Source organism: Oncorhynchus clarkii, chromosome 12 (genome assembly GCF_045791955.1).
Source record: "Oncorhynchus clarkii lewisi isolate Uvic-CL-2024 chromosome 12, UVic_Ocla_1.0, whole genome shotgun sequence".
Lineage (NCBI taxonomy): Eukaryota > Metazoa > Chordata > Actinopteri > Salmoniformes > Salmonidae > Oncorhynchus > Oncorhynchus clarkii.
In genome coordinates this window covers 51,933,494-51,952,958 of record NC_092158.1, presented here as the reverse complement: position 1 = coordinate 51,952,958, position 19,465 = coordinate 51,933,494, and the positions used below count along the sequence as shown (strand labels likewise).

General features: G+C 42.2%; 1 protein-coding gene across 1 annotated transcript in view; it reads left to right on the top strand.

Annotated features, from left to right (window-relative positions):
- Window positions 1-18,519, top strand: part of LOC139420792 (long-chain-fatty-acid--CoA ligase 6-like) — a 45,823-nt gene extending 27,304 nt beyond the window's left edge. The window contains exons 12-21 of the mRNA XM_071171065.1: window positions 1,834-1,968; window positions 2,085-2,219; window positions 2,463-2,558; window positions 2,725-2,797; window positions 9,777-9,865; window positions 11,073-11,189; window positions 11,411-11,554; window positions 16,248-16,349; window positions 16,608-16,679; window positions 16,819-18,519. Coding sequence (XP_071027166.1) covers window positions 1,834-1,968; window positions 2,085-2,219; window positions 2,463-2,558; window positions 2,725-2,797; window positions 9,777-9,865; window positions 11,073-11,189; window positions 11,411-11,554; window positions 16,248-16,349; window positions 16,608-16,679; window positions 16,819-16,959 — 1,104 coding nt within the window. The 3' untranslated portion in view covers window positions 16,960-18,519. The remainder of the gene's footprint in view (window positions 1-1,833; window positions 1,969-2,084; window positions 2,220-2,462; window positions 2,559-2,724; window positions 2,798-9,776; window positions 9,866-11,072; window positions 11,190-11,410; window positions 11,555-16,247; window positions 16,350-16,607; window positions 16,680-16,818) is intronic.
- The last annotated feature ends 946 nt before the right edge of the window (window positions 18,520-19,465 follow it).

Genomic DNA, 19,465 nt, shown 5'->3' with positions numbered 1-19,465 from the left:
GTACTTCTAAAGTATATAAACAAATCTGAAACAACTTGGACAAAAAAGTACACAATGCTCACACTATTCATTGGGCTATTCAATTGCTCTATTTAATTGCTCTGTAACCAAGTATCATGTTATAAAAAGAAATACATTCAGCATCACTCTGTCAAGGGAAATATACTGTACACGGAACAAAAATATAAACATGTAACATATAAACAAGTGTTTCATGTTTCATGAGCTGAAATAAAGGATCCCAGAAATGTTTCTTGCGCACAAGCTTATTTCTCTCAAATGTTGTGCACAAATTTGTTTACATCCCTGTTAGTGAGCATTTTTCCTTTGCCAAAATAATCCATCCACCTGACAGGTGTGGCATATCAATAATCTGATTAAACAGCATGATCATTACACAGGTGCAACTTGTGCTGGGGACAATAAAAGGCCACTCTAAAATGTGCAGTTTTGTCACACAACACAATGCCCAAGATGTATTAGGTTTTGAGGGAGCGTGCAATTGGCATGTTGATTGCAGGAATGTCCACCAGAGCTGTTGCCACCGAATGTAATGTTCATTTCTCTACCATAAGCCATCCCCAACGTCGTTTCAGAGAATTTAGCAGTACGTCCAACCGGCCTCACAACTGCAAACCCTGTCTATGGCGTCGTGTGGATGAGCAGAGTGCCCCATGGTGGCAGTGGGTTATGGTATGGGCAGGCATAAGCTACGGACAACGAACACAATTGCATTTTATTGATGGCAATTTGAATGCACAGAAATACCGTAACGAGATCCTGAGGCTCATTGTGAGGCCCATTTTTTTTAAAGGTATCTGTGACCAACAGATGCATATCTGTATTCCCAGTCATGTGAATTCCATAGATTAGTGGCCAATGAATTTATTTAAATTGACTGATTTCCTCATATGAACTAACTCAGTAAATACAATGAAATTGTTGCATGTTGCGTTTATAATATTCTACCTAACAAAAACATCTACATATATTTCAGGATGTTGCGCATTCCTGGAAATCATCAGAATTCATGTAAACATTACAGTTTTGAAAACATAGCTTATAAGGTGTAAATTGAGCCTCAGGATTGGGTAAATTAAGCCACCTACACATTTCTGTACTGAATGAAATATTACCACTTCCTTTTTAAAACTATGTCTATCTTTATTTTCCAAACACAATTCAACACAATCACAATCACTTTTTTTAGTCTTTTAATAATTCTTATAATCTTTTAACACAGGTTTAACAAACACTTTGTACTTTTTCTAATCACTTTTAGCATAGGCCAGGCCCTGTTGTTATCTCATATCCCAGCGAAAATACCTTGCATTACACGTGGGAAATTTTTTTTCAGTTTTCTTAACTTGCCATATGCTTAACCATTGGCTCAACTTACCCTAAGACAAACATTTTGACAATATTAACCCACACAGCTACAAGGATGCACTATCATGCTAGATTTAGGACCTTATATTGAAGCTTATAGAGACCGCAACTGATGTATAGAACAATCTTAAAATGATCTACTTTGGTTTAGATACAAGCATCATGAAACCTCTAACACAATAAATTCATTTGACTTGGTGAAAATGTTATTAGGTCCTAACTTGCTTACTACTTTTTCCATGTGGTTTCTTCCTCCACGGACTCAAATGTGGTTTCCTAGAAACTAGGGTGGCTCTACTTATAGGGTGGCTCTACTTATAGGGTGGCTCTGCTTATAGGGTGGCTCCCTTTGGCTCAATTTACCCAACTCTCCCCAACTCTATGCAATAAGTGCTTTTTGAATCAACGGTCACTGTTTTGTCTTCTTTCTCTCTAATTCCCCAGTCTGTGGTGTATTGTCATGGTGGCCGGATCGGCTTTTTCCAAGGTGACATCCGCCTGCTGTCTGATGACATGAAGGCCTTACGGCCCACCATCTTCCCTGTGGTGCCTCGATTGCTCAACCGCATGTACGACAAGGTGAGAGAACCACCTACCCACACATGCACACGCATAGACTCACACACCTCCCCGCATTCTCCATATCTTATATCAGCTCACCCTCTCTCTCGTGTGTGTGTGTGTGTGTTCCACAGATCTTCAGCCAGGCCAACACCCCATTGAAGCGCTGGCTGCTGAACTTTGCAGCCAAGAGAAAAGGGGCAGAGGTCAGCAGTGGGATCATCCGCATGGACAGCCTGTGGGATAAGATATTCTTCAGTAAGATACAGGTATCCACCTCACCTCCTCCTCTTGTCCTCTCCTTCCTATGAGTGGCCTGACACGGTTGATGTATGAATGGATGGACGGATGGACGGACGGATGTGAAGATTGATACATAGATGTGTGCTGTGTGTGTGTTCAAACAATAAAGGGGGGATATGCCCTGTGAATGCCCCCAATGTGACCCTTTGGTAGGCAGAATCCACTGTTGTTGGAGTTTGGGTTGTGATAATATTGTGTTCTGTTGGCAGGCCAGCCTGGGTGGGAGGTTACGTATGATTGTAACTGGAGCTGCTCCGGCCTCCCCCACCGTACTGGGATTTCTCAGGGCAGCACTGGGTTGTCAGGTGAGTGACACACACACACACACACACACAAACATGTATTAGTGCTTAAACCCACACAGACACACACAAGAAGGCACACATACACAAACACATGAGCATGTGTGCACACAGACAAACCACACAAATCACACCCTCCTAACATGCTGTCTATCCTTGCTGGCTGTAGGTGTATGAGGCGTATGGTCAGACGGAGTGTACTGCTGGTTGTACTTTCACCACTCCTGGAGACTGGACCTCAGGTTAGCTTATATTCCCTCTCCTCTTCTTCTCCTGGTATTCTTGCTCACTGGCCTACAGTAGGGGTGTGTCCCAAACGGCTCCCTTCATATGCACTACGTTTGTCCAGGGCCCGATTCCCTATATAGTGCACTTCTTTTGACCAGGGCCCATAGGGCTCTGGTCAAAAGTAAAGCACTATATAGGGAATAAGGTGCCATTTGGGATGCATCCCATATTTCAAGGCACCCAACAAACCTTATAATATGGGATGCAGAGAGTTCCATGTAGTCATTTCTCCATTTAATACTGTGCGTTTCCCAGCCTCTGTTCTGGACCTGGGGACTGTGAAGAGACCTCTGGTTGCATGTCTTGTGTGGTACCGATGAGTGTCCGAACTGTGTGCCAACTGCTTGAACAGACAGTTCGGTACCTTCAACACATCAATACCTCACACAAAGACCAATAGTGATGCAGTCAATCTCTCCTCAACTTTTAGCCAGGAGAGACTGACATGCATGTTACTGACACTTTCCCTCCGTGTCTGGTCGACTGAGATGTCAAGAAGGCAGAGCAACGCCCTATCATGGACAGACCAATTCCCATTTTAGCAACCATTGAGTCGATATGTTTTGACCATGACAGCTTTCTATCTAGGGTTACACCTAGCAGTTTAGTCTCCTCAACTTGCTCAATAGCCACATCATTCAATAATGGATATAAACGAGGTTTAGCGTTGAGCGAGTGATTTTTCCCAGAAATTATGCATTTAGTTTTTGAGATATTTTACACCAGCCTATTGCTAGTTACCCATTCTAAAACTGACTGGAGCTCTATGTTAAGTGTTTTAGTTGTTCATTTTATTGTTGCAGCCGACGTGCATACTGTTGAGTCGTCAGCGTACATAGACTCACAGGCTTTATTCCAGGTCAGTGGAAGGTCATTCGTAAAAACAGAAAACAATCATGTCCAAAGACGGCTGACCTGCGGTACACCACACTGAACGGAATTTACATGAGAGAGGCTTCCATTAAAGAAAACCCTCTGTGTTCTATTAGATAGGTAACCCTCAATAAGACAGAGGATGCAAATCCGTAACACCTACGTTTTTCAGCAATAGGTTATGATCAATGACATCAAAAGCTGTACTGAAATGTAACAAAACAGCTCCCACAATCTTCTTACAATCCATTTCTTTCAGCCAATCGTCAGTCATTTGTGTCAGTGCCGAGCATGTTGAAAGTCTGATGTTCATTTGTTTTCTGTAAAATATAAACACCTTATCCTGCACCACTGGGCGAAAGTCTCCAATTTTACTATAGTGGAAACAAAATTACACAGAGATAACATGCTGCGTGTCGGGAACACATTATCGTATCGCCCGCCAGGAGATGGTGTTATTAGTCAGAGTGACATGCTTTCAGCCTCACACAACCGTTGAGGTTTGATGTTTTCGGCTCTGTGGCTATGGGATGCAGGGGTCCCCTTTCTGCAGCGTGCTGCTCAGACGCCCAAATAGGACCACAACCATTTCCCCTCTGTAACGTGTGAGAACAGGGGTGACGGGTCGGTAGACCTGACCAGATTTGGTTCAAAGGCCTGTGGATCACATCCAGTATTTACCCACGCAACCTGTTGTTGTTCTGTGTTTTACAACAGGTTCGTAGTTGCAGCATGATAACTTACACACTTTATTATCTCGGTGAAACAGCCACGGCCAAAGGTCACACTGGGAAAGTAATGAGCTGCAGTTACTTGTGGTTTAATGGTTGTTAAAGGAACTGAAACACCTAACCCAGACATCAACCCATTAAATCCTCTGTGCGTCCCAAACGGCACCGTATTCCCTATATAGTGCACTACTTTAAACCATGCACTATATAGGGAACAGGGAGCCAATTCCGAACGCAGACGTCAATCCTCTCCTGTCTGCCTCTTATTATTTCACGAGGCAGAACTTGCTGTTGCGGTTACCAGCAGATAGGTCCTTTCTTCACAGGGCAGGAGTGGATCATGTTATTCAAAAAGCCAATCAGTTCACGCTCATAATAAGGCCCTGTGCTCTTACAGTACCTAATCAGTGGGCTAGCTCAGTGTTAGTTTGGATCAGGAAGTATTGCCTATTTCCACAAAATATTGTCGTGGCTCATATGCACATTGTAAGTTGTAAAAGTAATATAGCTCGTGTCCCGTCCATCAACATGTGAAAGTGGTACGTTGATGTTGGGCTTTGGTGCTGAAGCAAGTTAACTCACTGCTCCCCGGGCGCAGAAGACGTGGATGTCAATTAAGGCAACCACCTTACCTCTCTGATGCAGAGGGGTTGGGTTAAATGCGGAAGACACATTTCAGTTGAATGCATTCAGTTGTACAACTGACTAGTTATCTCTTTCCCAATTAGGGAGAAAACTCTTCAACTGGTGATGCTAACGAAAGGGCAGACTATACAGGGTGAGGGGTACTGTGGTCAATGTCTCCACCTAGTGGTAAAATACAGAAAAGAAAACAGTAAAACAATTGGAAGGGGAGCATGTTTCAAAGGCAGTAAATATAATTGATGTAAAACCACTACTATAGAAAATTAGGTTTTGAGGGGGGAAAAATTACAGTTAAATAAAACTAGGGAGAACATTAAAAGCAAAAAAGGACTAACTGGTTCTAACAATAGTGCGCTTTTCTCCAGAATGTATATGAAGTACAAATGGCTCCAATAGCCAAAGTATCACTTTGTTTAAGGGGGGGGGGGGGGGGGGGGCATTCACAAAAACACACTATAGTCCTTCTCTAGGTTAAGACCTCTGGGGACTAAAGTATCTAAGGGATTGATCCAGAACATCTCTCTGGGCTGTCGGTGTTTGTCAACGTCGCAACAGCGTTTGTTTTTGCTAACTCATTCAATTCCAAAATAACTCACAAGGTGAGTGTCCTCTCTTTTTTAAACAGAGGGACACTGGGCTGTTGAGGTCATCACTTTGAATGCACTTCGGTGCTCACACATTCTAGTGCGTAACTTCCTTGAGGTCTCGCCTACGTTAAATAAGTTGCACAGGCAGCAAATCACATAGATCATTGCAGTTGATGGTACCTTTGAATTTGGGGTCACGATCCGATCTGGGGTGCAGGAAACATCATACATTTGGTGTTACTGGCATTGGGTACAATTGCCACAAGTGTAGTTGCTGGGGGGAATAGGCAGGATGCTGGTCTTGTTTGCGCTTTGGCTGACATCAGATCGGACAACATTGTCTTAAATGTTTTTAGCCCTATGTCAAGCAGAGTGGGAGGCTGCTGAAATGTATTGCCTAGAGCTGGGTCTAAGCAGAGAATATGCCAACATTTTTTGATGATGCCTAGGAGTTCTGGACTTTGCTCAGTGTAGGTAGTGACCATTTGGATGGAGGATCTAGCTCTTGGGCTTGCTCAGTAGCTGTGCTATAGGAATTTCCACGAGTTTACCTGGTTTAACCATGTGTGATTGTAGCCCTTTGCTCTAAATCTGTAATCTTCTGTCGAATGCACTTTGACTGAAGCAGAAGCTCTGACCCTATGTTGTTAACTTTGAGCATGGAGGAAGTTGTTTGTCGGTGCTCGTTCTGAATAGATGAGGGAGGTACCGGTTTTGGTGACGCCTACGTACAGGAAGTCCAGACCTCCCTCGCAGGTGTCCTGTAATGAAATTCAGAAATTGATGAAAGGACACCAGGAAGTGTAGTGTTACCCTTGTAGACAACAAACATGTAATCAATGTAGCATTTCCAAACAACCAGGCTCTCTGGTTTAGAATGAACTTTTTTCCACTTATCCGAGGTGCAGTTTAGTGAAGTTGAATGCCATCCTTGTGCCCATGGCAGTCCTGCTACACTGCAGGAAGTAGGCATCGTCAAACTTCAAGTAGTATTTGGTGACCATCAACCTCATGGGTTCAGCTAGGAAAGAAGAGGGTGGCTTGGGTTCTCATGTCAAGGAAATGGACAGCGTTCAATTCCTAGTTCATAAGGAATGACGGTGTACAGTGTACTGAACGTCAAAAGACACGTAGAAACACTGTTCTGTTATCCCAATCAGTCAGTCAATAGTTTTAGAAAGTCACCGGTGTCTTTGAGATAAGATGGCAGATTTGAGACAATGGGTTTCAGGTGGTTGACAGAGTGAGCTATTCTAAATTAGGCTCCCAATCCCTGACATGATGGGTCTGCCCAGAGGGTTATCCGTGTTCTTGTGTAGCTTAGGCACCATGTAAACTCAGCAAAAAAAGAAACATTGTTTTTTTCAGGACCCTGTCTTTTAAAGATAATTTGTAAAAATTCAAATAACTTCACAGATCTTCATTGTAAAGGGTTTAAATGCTGTTTCCCATACTTGTTCAATGAAGCATAAACCTGTTAAGACACTAACAGCTGGGCCTCCCGGGTGGCACAGTGGTTAAGGGCGCTGTACTGCAGCGGGGTTGCAGCGGGGCACCTGGGTTCGCGCCCAGGCTCTGTCGTAACCGGCCGCGACCGGGAGGTCCATGGGGCGACGCACAATTGGCCTAGCGTCGTCCGGGTTGTGGAGGGATTGGTCGGTAGGGATCTCATTGTCTCATCGCGCACCAGCGACTCCTGTGGCGGGCTGGGCGCAGTGCGCGCTAGCCAAGGTTGCCAGGTGCACGGTGTAGCCTCCGACACATTGCTGGTTTAAGAAGCAGTACGGCTGGTTGGGTTGTGAATCGGAGGACGCATGACATTCAGCCTTCGTCTCTCCCGAGCCCGTACGGGAGTTGTAGCAATGAGACAATTGGATACCACGATACCACATTGGGGAGAAAAAGGGGTAAAATTCAAAATATAAAAATAAATTTAAAAAAGACACTAACAGCTTAGGCAATTAAGGTCACTGTTAGGACACTAAAGAGGCCTTTCTACTGACTCTGAAAAACACCAAAAGAAAGATGCCCAGGGTCCCTACTCATCTGTGTGAACGTGCCTTAGGCGTAGGCGGAGCCTCGTAAGGACTGCAGATGTGGCCAGGGTAATAAATTGCAATGTCCGTACTGTGAGAGAGCACAGGACGGACAGCTGATCATCCTCGCAGTGGCAGACCATGTGTAACAACACCTGTACAGGATTGGTACATCCGAACATCACACCTGTGGGGCAGCTACAGGAAGGCAACAACTGCCCGAGTTACACCAGGAACGCACAATCCCTCCATCAGTGGTCAGACTGTCCGCAATAGGCTGAGAGAGGCTGGACTGAGGGTTTGTAAACTTGTTGTAAGGCAGGTCCTCACCAGACATCACCGGCAACGACGTCGCCTATGGGCACAAACCCACCGTCGCTGGACCAGACAGGACTGGCAAAAAGTGCTCTTCACTGACAAGTCGCAGTTTTGTCTCACCAGGGGTGATGGTCGGATTCACGTTTATCGTCGAAGGAATGAGCGTTACACCGAGGCCTGTACTCTGGAGCGGGACCGATTTGGAGGTGGACTGAGCTTGTTGTCATTGCAGGGGCAATCTCAACGCTGTGTGTTACAGGGAAGACATCCTCCTCCCTCATGTGGTACCCTTCCTGCAGGCTCATCCTGACATAACCATGACAATGCCACCAGCCATACTGCTCGTTCTGTACGTGATTTCCTGCAAGACAGGAATGTCAGTGTTCTGCCATGGCCAGCGAAGAGCTCGGCGAAGAGTGCAGTTATTGTACCTCAGTGAACCCTTTTCGTGGACCGCTGAGATCAGTTTTACTGTATCAGGCAGACTTTTTTTTTTTTTTCAATCCCATTGAGCACGTCTGGGACCTGTTGGATCGGAGGGCTCGGGCCATTCCCCGCAGAAATGTCCGGGAAATTGCAGGTGCCTTGGTGGAAGAGTGGGGTAACATCTCACAGCAAGAACTGGCAAACCTGGTGCAGTCCATGAGGAGGAGATGCACTGCAGTACTTAATGCTGCTGGTGGCGACACCAGATACTGACTGTTACTTTAGATTTTGACCCCCCCCCCCCCCCCTTTGTTCAGGGACACATTATTAAATTTATGTTAGACAGATGTCTGTGGAACTTGTTCAGTTTATGTCTCAGTTGTTGATTCTTGTTATGTTCATACAAATATTTACATATGTAATGTTTGCTGAAAATAAACTTTTTTTGCTAAGTTTAGAACAGGGCGTGTGAGGTTGTGTTGGAAATACCTTAACACTCGTACTTTTTCATTTTTTTAAATCTATGATTTTGTGATTGAATGCTTCCTCCAATGTCTCTGATCTGTTCATTGTAGGTGGAGTCAGAGGGAAGTGGCATGTAGAAGTTTCAGTCTGATTGAGCCTCACTTCTCAACAAAAAAAACTCCTGTAATCTGATTGTTCTGAAAAATGTCTGAAGGTCTACAGAGATGAAGTCATTAATGGGAACAAAAGACGAACCTCGATTCAGGAGGGATACTTCCGATGGTTCAAGATGCTTTAGGGAAAGGTTGACTATTTGGCTTTTTGTTTGTGTAGTGTTGTACCGGTGCGCAATTTCATTTCCTCCTTGTTTTTCTGGTCTCATCTCATCCGCCTGTCCATTGGTTCACTGTGAATTGTGTTGTTCACCCGATTTGTTGTTCCATTGGCATCTGTAGTTCAGTGTCTGCTGTACTAGAGGTGGTTACTAGAGTTTGCGGGGTGCATGGAACAACACAGAGTTACACATGGTATAAACAAGCGTACAGTCAATAGCACAATAGAAAAAAAGAATGTCTATATACAGTGTGTGCAAATGGCGCTAGGCCCTCCGTGGAATGAGTTTGACACTTGTGTGTTAGGTTTTGGAAAATAAACAAGAGGGCTACGTTTTTGTATTTTCAGCTATATATATGCTTTTTTTGGGCATTATACTGTAATGCATAATTTTTGGTGGCAGCTAGTTTACTGAGTAATGTAACTTGAATCAAACAAATGAAGACATCAATTAGTGCTGTCTGTAAACTCAAAAAATGTTTTGCTCATATTTGTGCTTGTTGTGATGACTAACTCTAGGTCATGTGGGGGCACCACTGCCATGTAACCTCATCAAGCTGGTGGATGTGGCTGAAAAGAACTACTTTGCTGCCAAAGGAGAAGGAGAGGTGAGTTGAATGAAACGTCAAGGATATTTTTTTGTTGATCATCTGTACTTGAACAGGGTCACAGACAGTTGGTCATTGAGGCTATAGTGGGTATCATAATTATTCACCCCACCATGGATTTGTTCTCATTTTGTTCAGTGACAGTAGGATTCAAATGGATTTGGTTGTGATTTTTTGTTGTTGATGTTGTAATAAACCTACACAAAGAACTCAATGTCAAAGTGAAAAGAAAATTCTACAAATGTTAACAAACTAAGACAAATGTAATAACTAAAATAGAGTTGCAAAAGTGTTCACCCTTTTTGTTTGGGTAAGACTTTATTATTTCAGGAGTAGAATTTGGCTTAACAAATCACAAAATAAGACTCCCTCTGTGTGAAATAATAGGGGTTGACATTATTTTTGATTCTATCCCTTCCTCTGTCCTCCATGTGTACATACAACGTACTGTAAGGTCCCTCAGTGAAGTATTGAATTTCAACTACAAAGACCAGGGAGCTTTTCAAAAGCCTCATAAAGAAGGGCAGTGATGGGTAACCATAACATATCAGACATTGAATATCTCTTTTTAAGATTGGTCAAGTGAATAATTATGCCGTGGATGGTGTATTAAACCACCCAGACACAACACATATGCAATCATCCTCCTGATCTGCTGCAGGAAAGAAGGATGTCAGGGATGTCACCTTGAGGCCAATTGGTGAATTTAAAAAAAAACTGCTACAGAGTTCAATGGCTGTGAAGGAAGAACTGAGGATGGATTAACAACATTGTAGTCCACAATAATTGCCTAAATGACAGAGTGAAAAGAATGAAAATGTACAGAGTAACAAATATTCCAAAACATGCATCCTGTATGACAGAAGGCACTAAAGTAATACTGAAGAAGGGAGAGAAAAGGAATACACTTTTTGGCCTTAATGCAAAGCCTTAGGTGTGGGGCAAATCCAACACAACCCATCAATGAGTAACTCCCTCCTTATTGTCAAGCATAGTGGGGGATAAATTCATTTCAATCCTGCTTTGAAACGCAACAAAATGTGAAACAATGCAATGGGGGGTGAATACTTCTGATAGCCACTGTATGTACAATATGTTAGCATTAGTCAAAATGATAGTTGGGTGCTGAACATATTCTCCTTAATTATCACTTTGTTTTTCTCTCTCTCTCTCTCTCCCTCCCTCCCTCCCTCCAATCATCCATTAGGTGTGTGTGAAAGGGCCCAATGTTTTTAAGGGCTACCTTAAAGACCCAGGGAGGACGGCTGAAACGATAGACACAGACGGTTGGCTCCACACAGGAGACATAGGGAAATGGTTACCTGTACGTACACCCGCTTGTCTATGACCCTTCACTTGCAAAGACAATTCCTCAAACATCTCTTTGCCATCCTTGTACAATATTCTATTTTATGGTTGAATCCGATTCACAAGTATCTCTGTTAAAATGTAAGGTATGAGCGTATTTCAAGACAGGATTCAGACCTGTTTCCTTATCTCCTTATGACGTCTGCCCTCTTCTCTCCTGTCCCCTACACTCCTCAGAACGGTACACTAAAGATCATTGACCGGAAAAAGCACATCTTTAAGCTGGCCCAGGGAGAGTACATCTCCCCTGAGAAGATAGAGAACATTTACATCCGCTGTGAGCCTGTGACCCAGCTCTACGTCCATGGTGACAGTCTACAGGTGAACTAACCTACCTCCCTAACCACCTCTCTTCCTTATCACATCACAGCACGTGGTTTCGTTGCTTGAGCATTATGAGAGATGGTCACTGGACCCAGAACCACCTGAGGATACCTAGACGTCTCTGTGTCCAGACTGTACCCATGTGCTCTAAACCAAACCCATGCAGTTTTAGTTTTTCTGTTTGTTGCCAGAGGACATAGATAATCAGGTCAAGCCAATTCATTATATACAGTGCCTTGCGAAAGTATTCGGCCCCCTTGAACTTTGCGACCTTTTGCCACATTTCAGGCTTCAAACATAAAGATATAAAACTGTATTTTTTTGTGAAGAATCAACAACAAGTGGGACACAATCATGAAGTGGAACAACATTTATTGGATATTTCAAACTTTTTTAACAAATCAAAAACTGAAAAATTGGGCGTGCAAAATTATTCAGCCCCCTTAAGTTAATACTTTGTAGCGCCACCTTTTGCTGTGATTACAGCTGTAAGTCGCTTGGGGTATGTCTCTATCAGTTTTGCACATCGAGAGACTGAAATTTTTCCTCCTTGCAAAACAGCTCGAGCTCAGTGAGGTTGGATGGAGAGCATTTGTGAACAGCAGTTTTCAGTTCTTTCCACAGATTCTCGATTGGATTCAGGTCTGGACTTTGACTTGGCCATTCTAACACCTGGATATGTTTATTTTTGAACCATTCCATTGTAGATTTTGCTTTATGTTTTGGATCATTGTCTTGTTAGAAGACAAATCTCCATCCCAGTCTCAGGTCTTTTGCAGACTCCATCAGGTTTTCTTCCAGAATGGTCCTGTATTTGGCTATTCATCTGTATTGTTCCATCCATCTTCCCATCAATTTGAACCATCTTCCCTGTCCCTGCTGAAGAAAAGCAGGCCCAAACCATGATGCTGCCACCACCATGTTTGACAGTGGGGATGGTGTGTTCAGGGTGATGAGCTGTGTTGCTTTTACGCCAAACATAACGTTTTGCATTGTTGCCAAAAAGTTCAATTTTGGTTTCATCTGACCAGAGCACCTTCTTCCACATGTTTGGTGTGTCTCCCAGGTGGCTTGTGGCAAACTTTAAACGACACTTTTTATGGATATCTTTAAGAAATGGCTTTCTTCTTGCCACTCTTCCATAAAGGCCAGATTTGTGCAATATACGACTGATTGTTGTCCTATGGACAGAGTCTCCCACCTCAGCTGTAGATCTCTGCAGTTCATCCAGAGTGATCATGGGCCTCTTGGCTGCATCTCTGATCAGTCTTCTCCTTGTATGAGCTGAAAGTTTAGAGGGACGGCCAGGTCTTGGTAGATTTGCAGTGGTCTGATACTCCTTCCATTTCAATATTATCGCTTGCACAGTGCTCCTTGGGATGTTTAAAGCTTGGGAAATCTTTTTGTATCCAAATCCGGCTTTAAACTTCTTCACAACAGTATCTCGGACCTGCCTGGTGTGTTCCTTGTTCTTCATGATGTTCTCTGCGCTTTTAATGGACCTCTGAGACTATCACAGTGCAGGTGCATTTATACGGAGACTTGATTACACACAGGTGGATTGTATTTATCATCATTAGTCATTTAGGTCAACACTGGATCATTCAGAGATCCTCACTGAACTTCTGGAGAGAGTTTGCTTCACTGAAAGTAAAGGGGCTGAATAATTTTGCACGCCCAATTTTTCAGTTTTTGATTTGTTAAAAAAGTTTGAAATATCCAATAAATGTCGTTCCACTTCATGATTGTGTCCCACTTGTTGTTGATTCTTCACAAAAAAATACAGTTTTATATATTTATGTTTGAAGCCTGAAATGTGGCAAAAGGTCGCAAAGTTCAAGGGGGCCGAATACTTTCGCAAGGCACTGTATGTCGCTCAATTTGTTTATAAACCACTTATCCAGTCAAGTCAGTAGTGGATTTTCTTAATGCCACAGTATATGCTTGCCACTGTTTATGTACAGCTAGTTTCATAGAGACACAGACTTACTTAGGTCCATACTGTAGCTCCTTTGGGAGCATTGGTCATCGACGACTTGAACACACCCAGTTCTAGTCAGTCTTCACCAGCTCATTCCCTCCCGTGATGTTTGTGTGTGTGTGTGTGTGTGTGTGTGTGTGTGTGTGTGTGTGTGTGTGTGTGTGTGTGTGTGTGTGTGTGTGTGTGTGTGTGTATATACATAGAGAGATGTATGTATGAAAATGGAGTCACAGGAGAATTTCCATAATCCAGAAGAAAAAAAACATAAAATTATATATACACTACCGTTCTAAAGTTTGGGGTCACTTAGAAATGTTTGAAAGAAAAGCACTTTTCTGTCCATTAAAATAACATCAAATTGATCAGAAATAGAGTGTAGACATTGTTAATGTTGTAAATGACTATTGTAGCTGGAAACTTCTGATTTGTATTTTATGGAATATCTACATAGGTGTACAGCGGCCCATTATCAGCAACCATCTCTCCAGTGTTCCAATGGCACATTGTGTTAGCTAATCCAAGTTTATAATTTTAAAAGGCTAATTGATCATTAGACAACCCTTTTGAAATTATGTTAGCACAGCTAAAAACTGTTGTTTTGTTTAAAGAAGCAATGAAACTGGCATTTAGACTAGTTGAGTATCTGGAGCATCAGCATTCGTGGGTTCGATTACAGGCTCAAAATGGCCAGAAACAAAGCAGTTTCTTCTGAAACTCGTCAGTCTATTCTTGTTCTGAGAAATGAAGGCTATTCCATGCGAGAAATTGCCAAGAAACTGAAGATGTCATACAACGCTGTGAACTACTCCCTTCACAAAACAGCGCAAACTGGCCCTAACCAGAATAGAAAGAGGAGTGTGAGGCCCCGGTGCAAAATAAATCACTATTTATAACCTTGTCAACCTCTTGACTATATTTCCTATTCATTTTGCAACTCATTTCATGTATGTTTTCCAAAGAAAACAAGGACATTTCTAAGTGACCCCAAACATTTGAACGGTAGTGAATGTTTGGACACACCTACTCATTCAAGGGTTTTTCTTTATTTTTACTATTTTCTACATTGCAGAATAATAGTGAAGACATAGAATAATGTAGTAACCAAAAAAGTTTAAAAAAAATAAAAATAGATTTTATATTTGAGATTCTTCGAAGTAGCCACCCTTTGCCTTGATGACAGCTTTGCACACTCTTGGCATTCTCTCAACCAGCTTAATGAGGTGGTCACCTGGAAGGCATTTGAATTAACAGATGTGCCTTGTTAAAAGTTAATTTGTGGAATTTATTTCCTTAATGAGCTTGAGACAATCAGTTGTGTTGTGACAAGGTATACAGAAGATATCCCTATTTGGTAAAAGACCAATTCCATACTATGGCAAGAACAGCTCAAATAAGCAAACAAAAACGACAGTCCATCATTACTTTAAGACATGAAGGTCAGTCAATCCAGAAAATGTCAAGAACTTTGAAAGTTTCTTCAAGTGCAGTCTCAAAAACCATCAAGCACTATGATGAAATTGGGTCTCATGAGGACCACCACAGGAAAGGAAGACCCAGAGTTACCTCTGCTGCAGAGGATATGTTCATTAGAGTTAACTGCACCTCAGATTGTAGCCCAAATAAATGCTTCACAGAGTTCAAGTAACAGACACATCTCAACAACTGTTCAGAGGAGACTGCGTGAGTCAGGCCTTCATGGTCGAATTACTGCAAAGAAACCACTACTAAAGGACACCATTAAGAAGAGACTTGCTTGGCGCAAGAAACACGAGCAATGGACATTAGACCGGTGTAAATCTATCGTTTGGTCTGATGAGTCCAAATTTTGGGTTGCAACCGCCGTGTCTTTGTGAGACACAGAGAAGGTGAACGGATGATCTCTGCACGTGTGGTTCCCACCATGAAGCATGGAGGTGGAGGTGTGATGGTGTGGGGGTGCTTTGCTATTGACACTGTCTGTGACTTATTTAGAATTCAAGGCACACTCAACCAGCACGGCTACCACAGAATTCTGCAGCGATATGCCATCCTGTCTGGTTTGAAATTAGTCCCACTATCATTTGTTTTTCGTCAGGACAATGACCCAACACACCTCCCGGCTGTGTAAGGGCTATTTGACCAAGAAGGAAAGTGATGGAGTGCTGCATCAGATCTCCTGGCCTCCACAATCACCAGACCTCAACCCAATTGAGATGATTTGGGATGAGTTGGAGCCCAGAATATAGGAAAAGCACCCAACAAGTGCTAAGCATATGTGGGAACTCTTTCAAGACTGTTGGAAATAAATTCTATGTGAAGCTGGTTGAGAGAATGCCAAGAGTGTGCAACACTGTCATCAAGGCAAAGGGTGGCTACTTTGAAGAATCTAAAATATATTTTAACTTTTCTCTCAACCACCACTAAAATTATAATTGCTAGCCTTTCCTTTGAGTCAAAACCTTTTTGGTTACTGCTAACTTTTTTTGGTTACTACATGATTCTATATGTGTTATTTCATTGTTTTGATGTCTTCTCTATTATCCTACAATGTAGAAAATAGTTTTAAAAAAATAAGAAAAACCCTTGAATGAGTAAATTATGTAAAAAGGGCTTTATAAAAACATTTGATTGATAGGTGTGTCCACACTTTTGACTGGTTCTGTATATATTTATTTTCTCCCCTTTCTAACTTCTAATGTTCATATACTATATGGTCTGTTACTCTTCCAGTCCTGTCTGGTTGCCATAGTTGTTCCTGACCCAGAGACAATGCCTGCTTGGGCCCTGAAGAAAGGCATGGAGGGGAGCTATCGGGACCTCTGTAAAAATACTGTATGTGATTTTAAATTAGTCTACATTCAATGGTGTGTTTGTTCCATTTGTTGCCATGATGAAAGGTGTCAACTATGTGTTATGTGAATAGAGAAATAGCCCTAGATTCTCAGTAAACTGATTAAACAAAATGAAAGGGTGCCCTATTGAACACCTTTTTGTTAAGAGTTGGGCCCTTTGTTGAATAGGTTGGCACAACACACGGTATCATCTTCGAGAGTCATAGTGTGGTGGTGGTGTGTCTCTGTTTGTGTAAAGGTCCTGAAGAAAGCCATCATGGAAGACTTGCAGCGACTGGGCAAGGCGAGCGGCCTCCACTCGTTTGAGCAGGTGGGTGTGTAAATTGTGAGGTGTTCATTGGTGGGGGCAACTGACACTCCGTTTTAACAAATGACAAGTATCTGAAAGAGAACTCGATGATGACACAGGATCCTGTCTACATTTTATAATGTCTTCATTCTCTCCTAAGGTGAAAAACATCTACGTCCATAATGAGCTATTCTCGATACAGAATGGCCTGTTGACTCCGACACTAAAAGCAAAGAGACCTGAGCTGAGGGAGTTTTTCAAGGAGAAGATTGAAGACCTGTACGAAAACATCTCCATGTGAAACACGACCACAAACTAAAAGCCTGGTTCTCAGCAACAATCACTCCACATTCACATTTACCCTTCACTCCACTTCACCCCTATGAAACCACAACAACAGACTCAAATCAGCCAAACAAGTTACTGACTGTGGTTCAGGAAGGAATAATCGATTTCTCTTTTGACGCCCGCTGACCGAGTGCTGCCCGCTGCCCCACGGCAGCCAATGTAGATCTTCAACCAAATCAGCCTCCTCTTCATCTAGAAACGTCAGCAACAGACAGTCAACATAGCCTGCACGTTCCTCTTTCCTTTGTAGGCCTATCAAAACATAACTTAAAGATTGCATCAGTTTTTTTCCCGACATGATGTGCTCAGAGTTTGCCTGGTAAGAACATACATACATGGGCTAAGGGCAGTGCATGCAGTGTGCTCTGCATTGTTGGGACTATTGTTACATGATACTTCAAAATTTGTCCTGGGATTTTCTGGCCGTCGACAGTCAAACTGTAAGGCTTTCTCATGTAGTCGATATCGACAAGCTCCACCCATTTGACGGAGGTTAGAACAAAATGGACATTGACATTTTGAGTTTACATAGTACAAATGTATAGGCTTTGGAGTTCATTTTGGTCGCAAAGTATCACTATGTAGATGTAGATGTAAGCATATGAATGGATTTGTTTTTTTTTGCGTGTAGTGAGATGAATTGTAACTTTTATTGAATTTTCTGTCATATGGAATCATCACCATATCCTTGTATTGAATGGGGATTAGGGGTGGGGATGGGGCAGAGAAAAATCAAATAAATTCTGGAATTATTTATTTATTTATTTATTTTCCATGTCAAGCGATGCTGAATCAAACTAAAACAGGATTACCTTTGCATTGCAACACTGACTCATTTGGCTGGGCGATATAGACAAAGTGTTAACTATGATCACGATAGTGATAAAGGGTAATATGAGCATGCCCATGGTTGGACAGGTGGCACAGTCTCCATAGAAGTGTTCAGGCTGTGCTTTTGGAGTCTATTGAGCTTTACACAGTTAGCGTGGCTGTGTGATTGGTTGAAGTTTACTATGGCACAACAAAAGTCTACGTCGAGCTAGCAGATGCTAGTGCCTGCTTCTTCTCAGCAGCCAACAACCACAATGTGGAGCGCTGAAGGTCTATAGGGTATATTTTCTTCAAGTACCTCAGATGATGTTTCATCATCATATTTGATGTCTGATTTTAGTGGGGGAAAGGCTGCACTTACAGAGCCTCTGAAATATGTTTGTGGGCAGTAGAACCTCACATTGTCTGTTTACAGCTAACCAATTAACCTCCATATCGAAGTTGCATGGGGGTAAGGGTTTCGAATCAAGCTCAAAGGAATGGCTAGAAAATTTTAATTTTACTGGGTTTTGAGTGAACTGAGGCCTGAAGACTAGCCTACAAAGTACATGCCTACATGATTTAGCTCTGCAGGCTAACACAGTGTTGTGACACAGTCAGCCAGGGCTCAAATCATAGCGTCCATCACACAGATTAATATAATGCATTTGCAACATCCAGCTCATTTTATTTGGTAAAACACTATTTCATTTTTTTTTATACCGTGTCAAAAAACAAATACTTGATTTAAGCCCTTGGCTCCTATAAGGACCATAGGCCGTTGCTGGTAGTCCTCCTCCATCTCACTTATTTTGGGGCAAGTTTTTCAAGTTTGCACCAGTTGAGGCCGCTCTCAGTCATTTCTGCCTGGACAAATACACCTGTCACGTAAATATCTAACCAGAATTTATTTTTTATTTTTAATCCTGAGTCACAATCACAAGTCTCTGCTTACCAACAAGCTGTTCAGAGGATAACATGAATCCACTTCACAGATAAGATGTGATTGACATATGTAGGGGAGAGTATGAGGATTGTGTACATTGCATCTGGCAGAACAAGCATGCTTGTACAGCACTTTTGTAAATTAATGTAAAGTATAAAAGGTAAACCATTTTTCTTTGCATGTGAAACCATGGGACTGGTGAGGAATCAATAGAAAATGTATAGTCAAATTCCAACTGATGAATGTAAACAGGGCAGAATATAAATAATCATGTAGTATGTTTAAAAATATATAAATAATAGTATGTTTTATAGTAAAGCTAAATGATGGGCAGGAGAGGAATAAAGCTGTACATGTTGGATATTTGAATACTCCTTGTTTTTCCTTCTTTGACTGATGACATGACTCCAGGTGAGGTCATGTTTCAAACCTGGTACAGCGTTAGGGCAGATAGAACAATGAGTTAGTTATAAAATGGGGTGATTATAAAAAATGTTTTGGCACAAGTGTACTCTATTTTTGCATCTCACTTTTATGACCAGCAGGGGTCACAGAAATACATTTTAGGGGGGGAACACCGCCATTCAAAATAATTTCTGAATAGCTCGAGAGGCTCGAGCTCATTCAAGTTGCTGAAGATCCAGAATTGAAATATTATCGCTATGGCCAATTACAATATTTTAATAATTTAATTCATATTTTG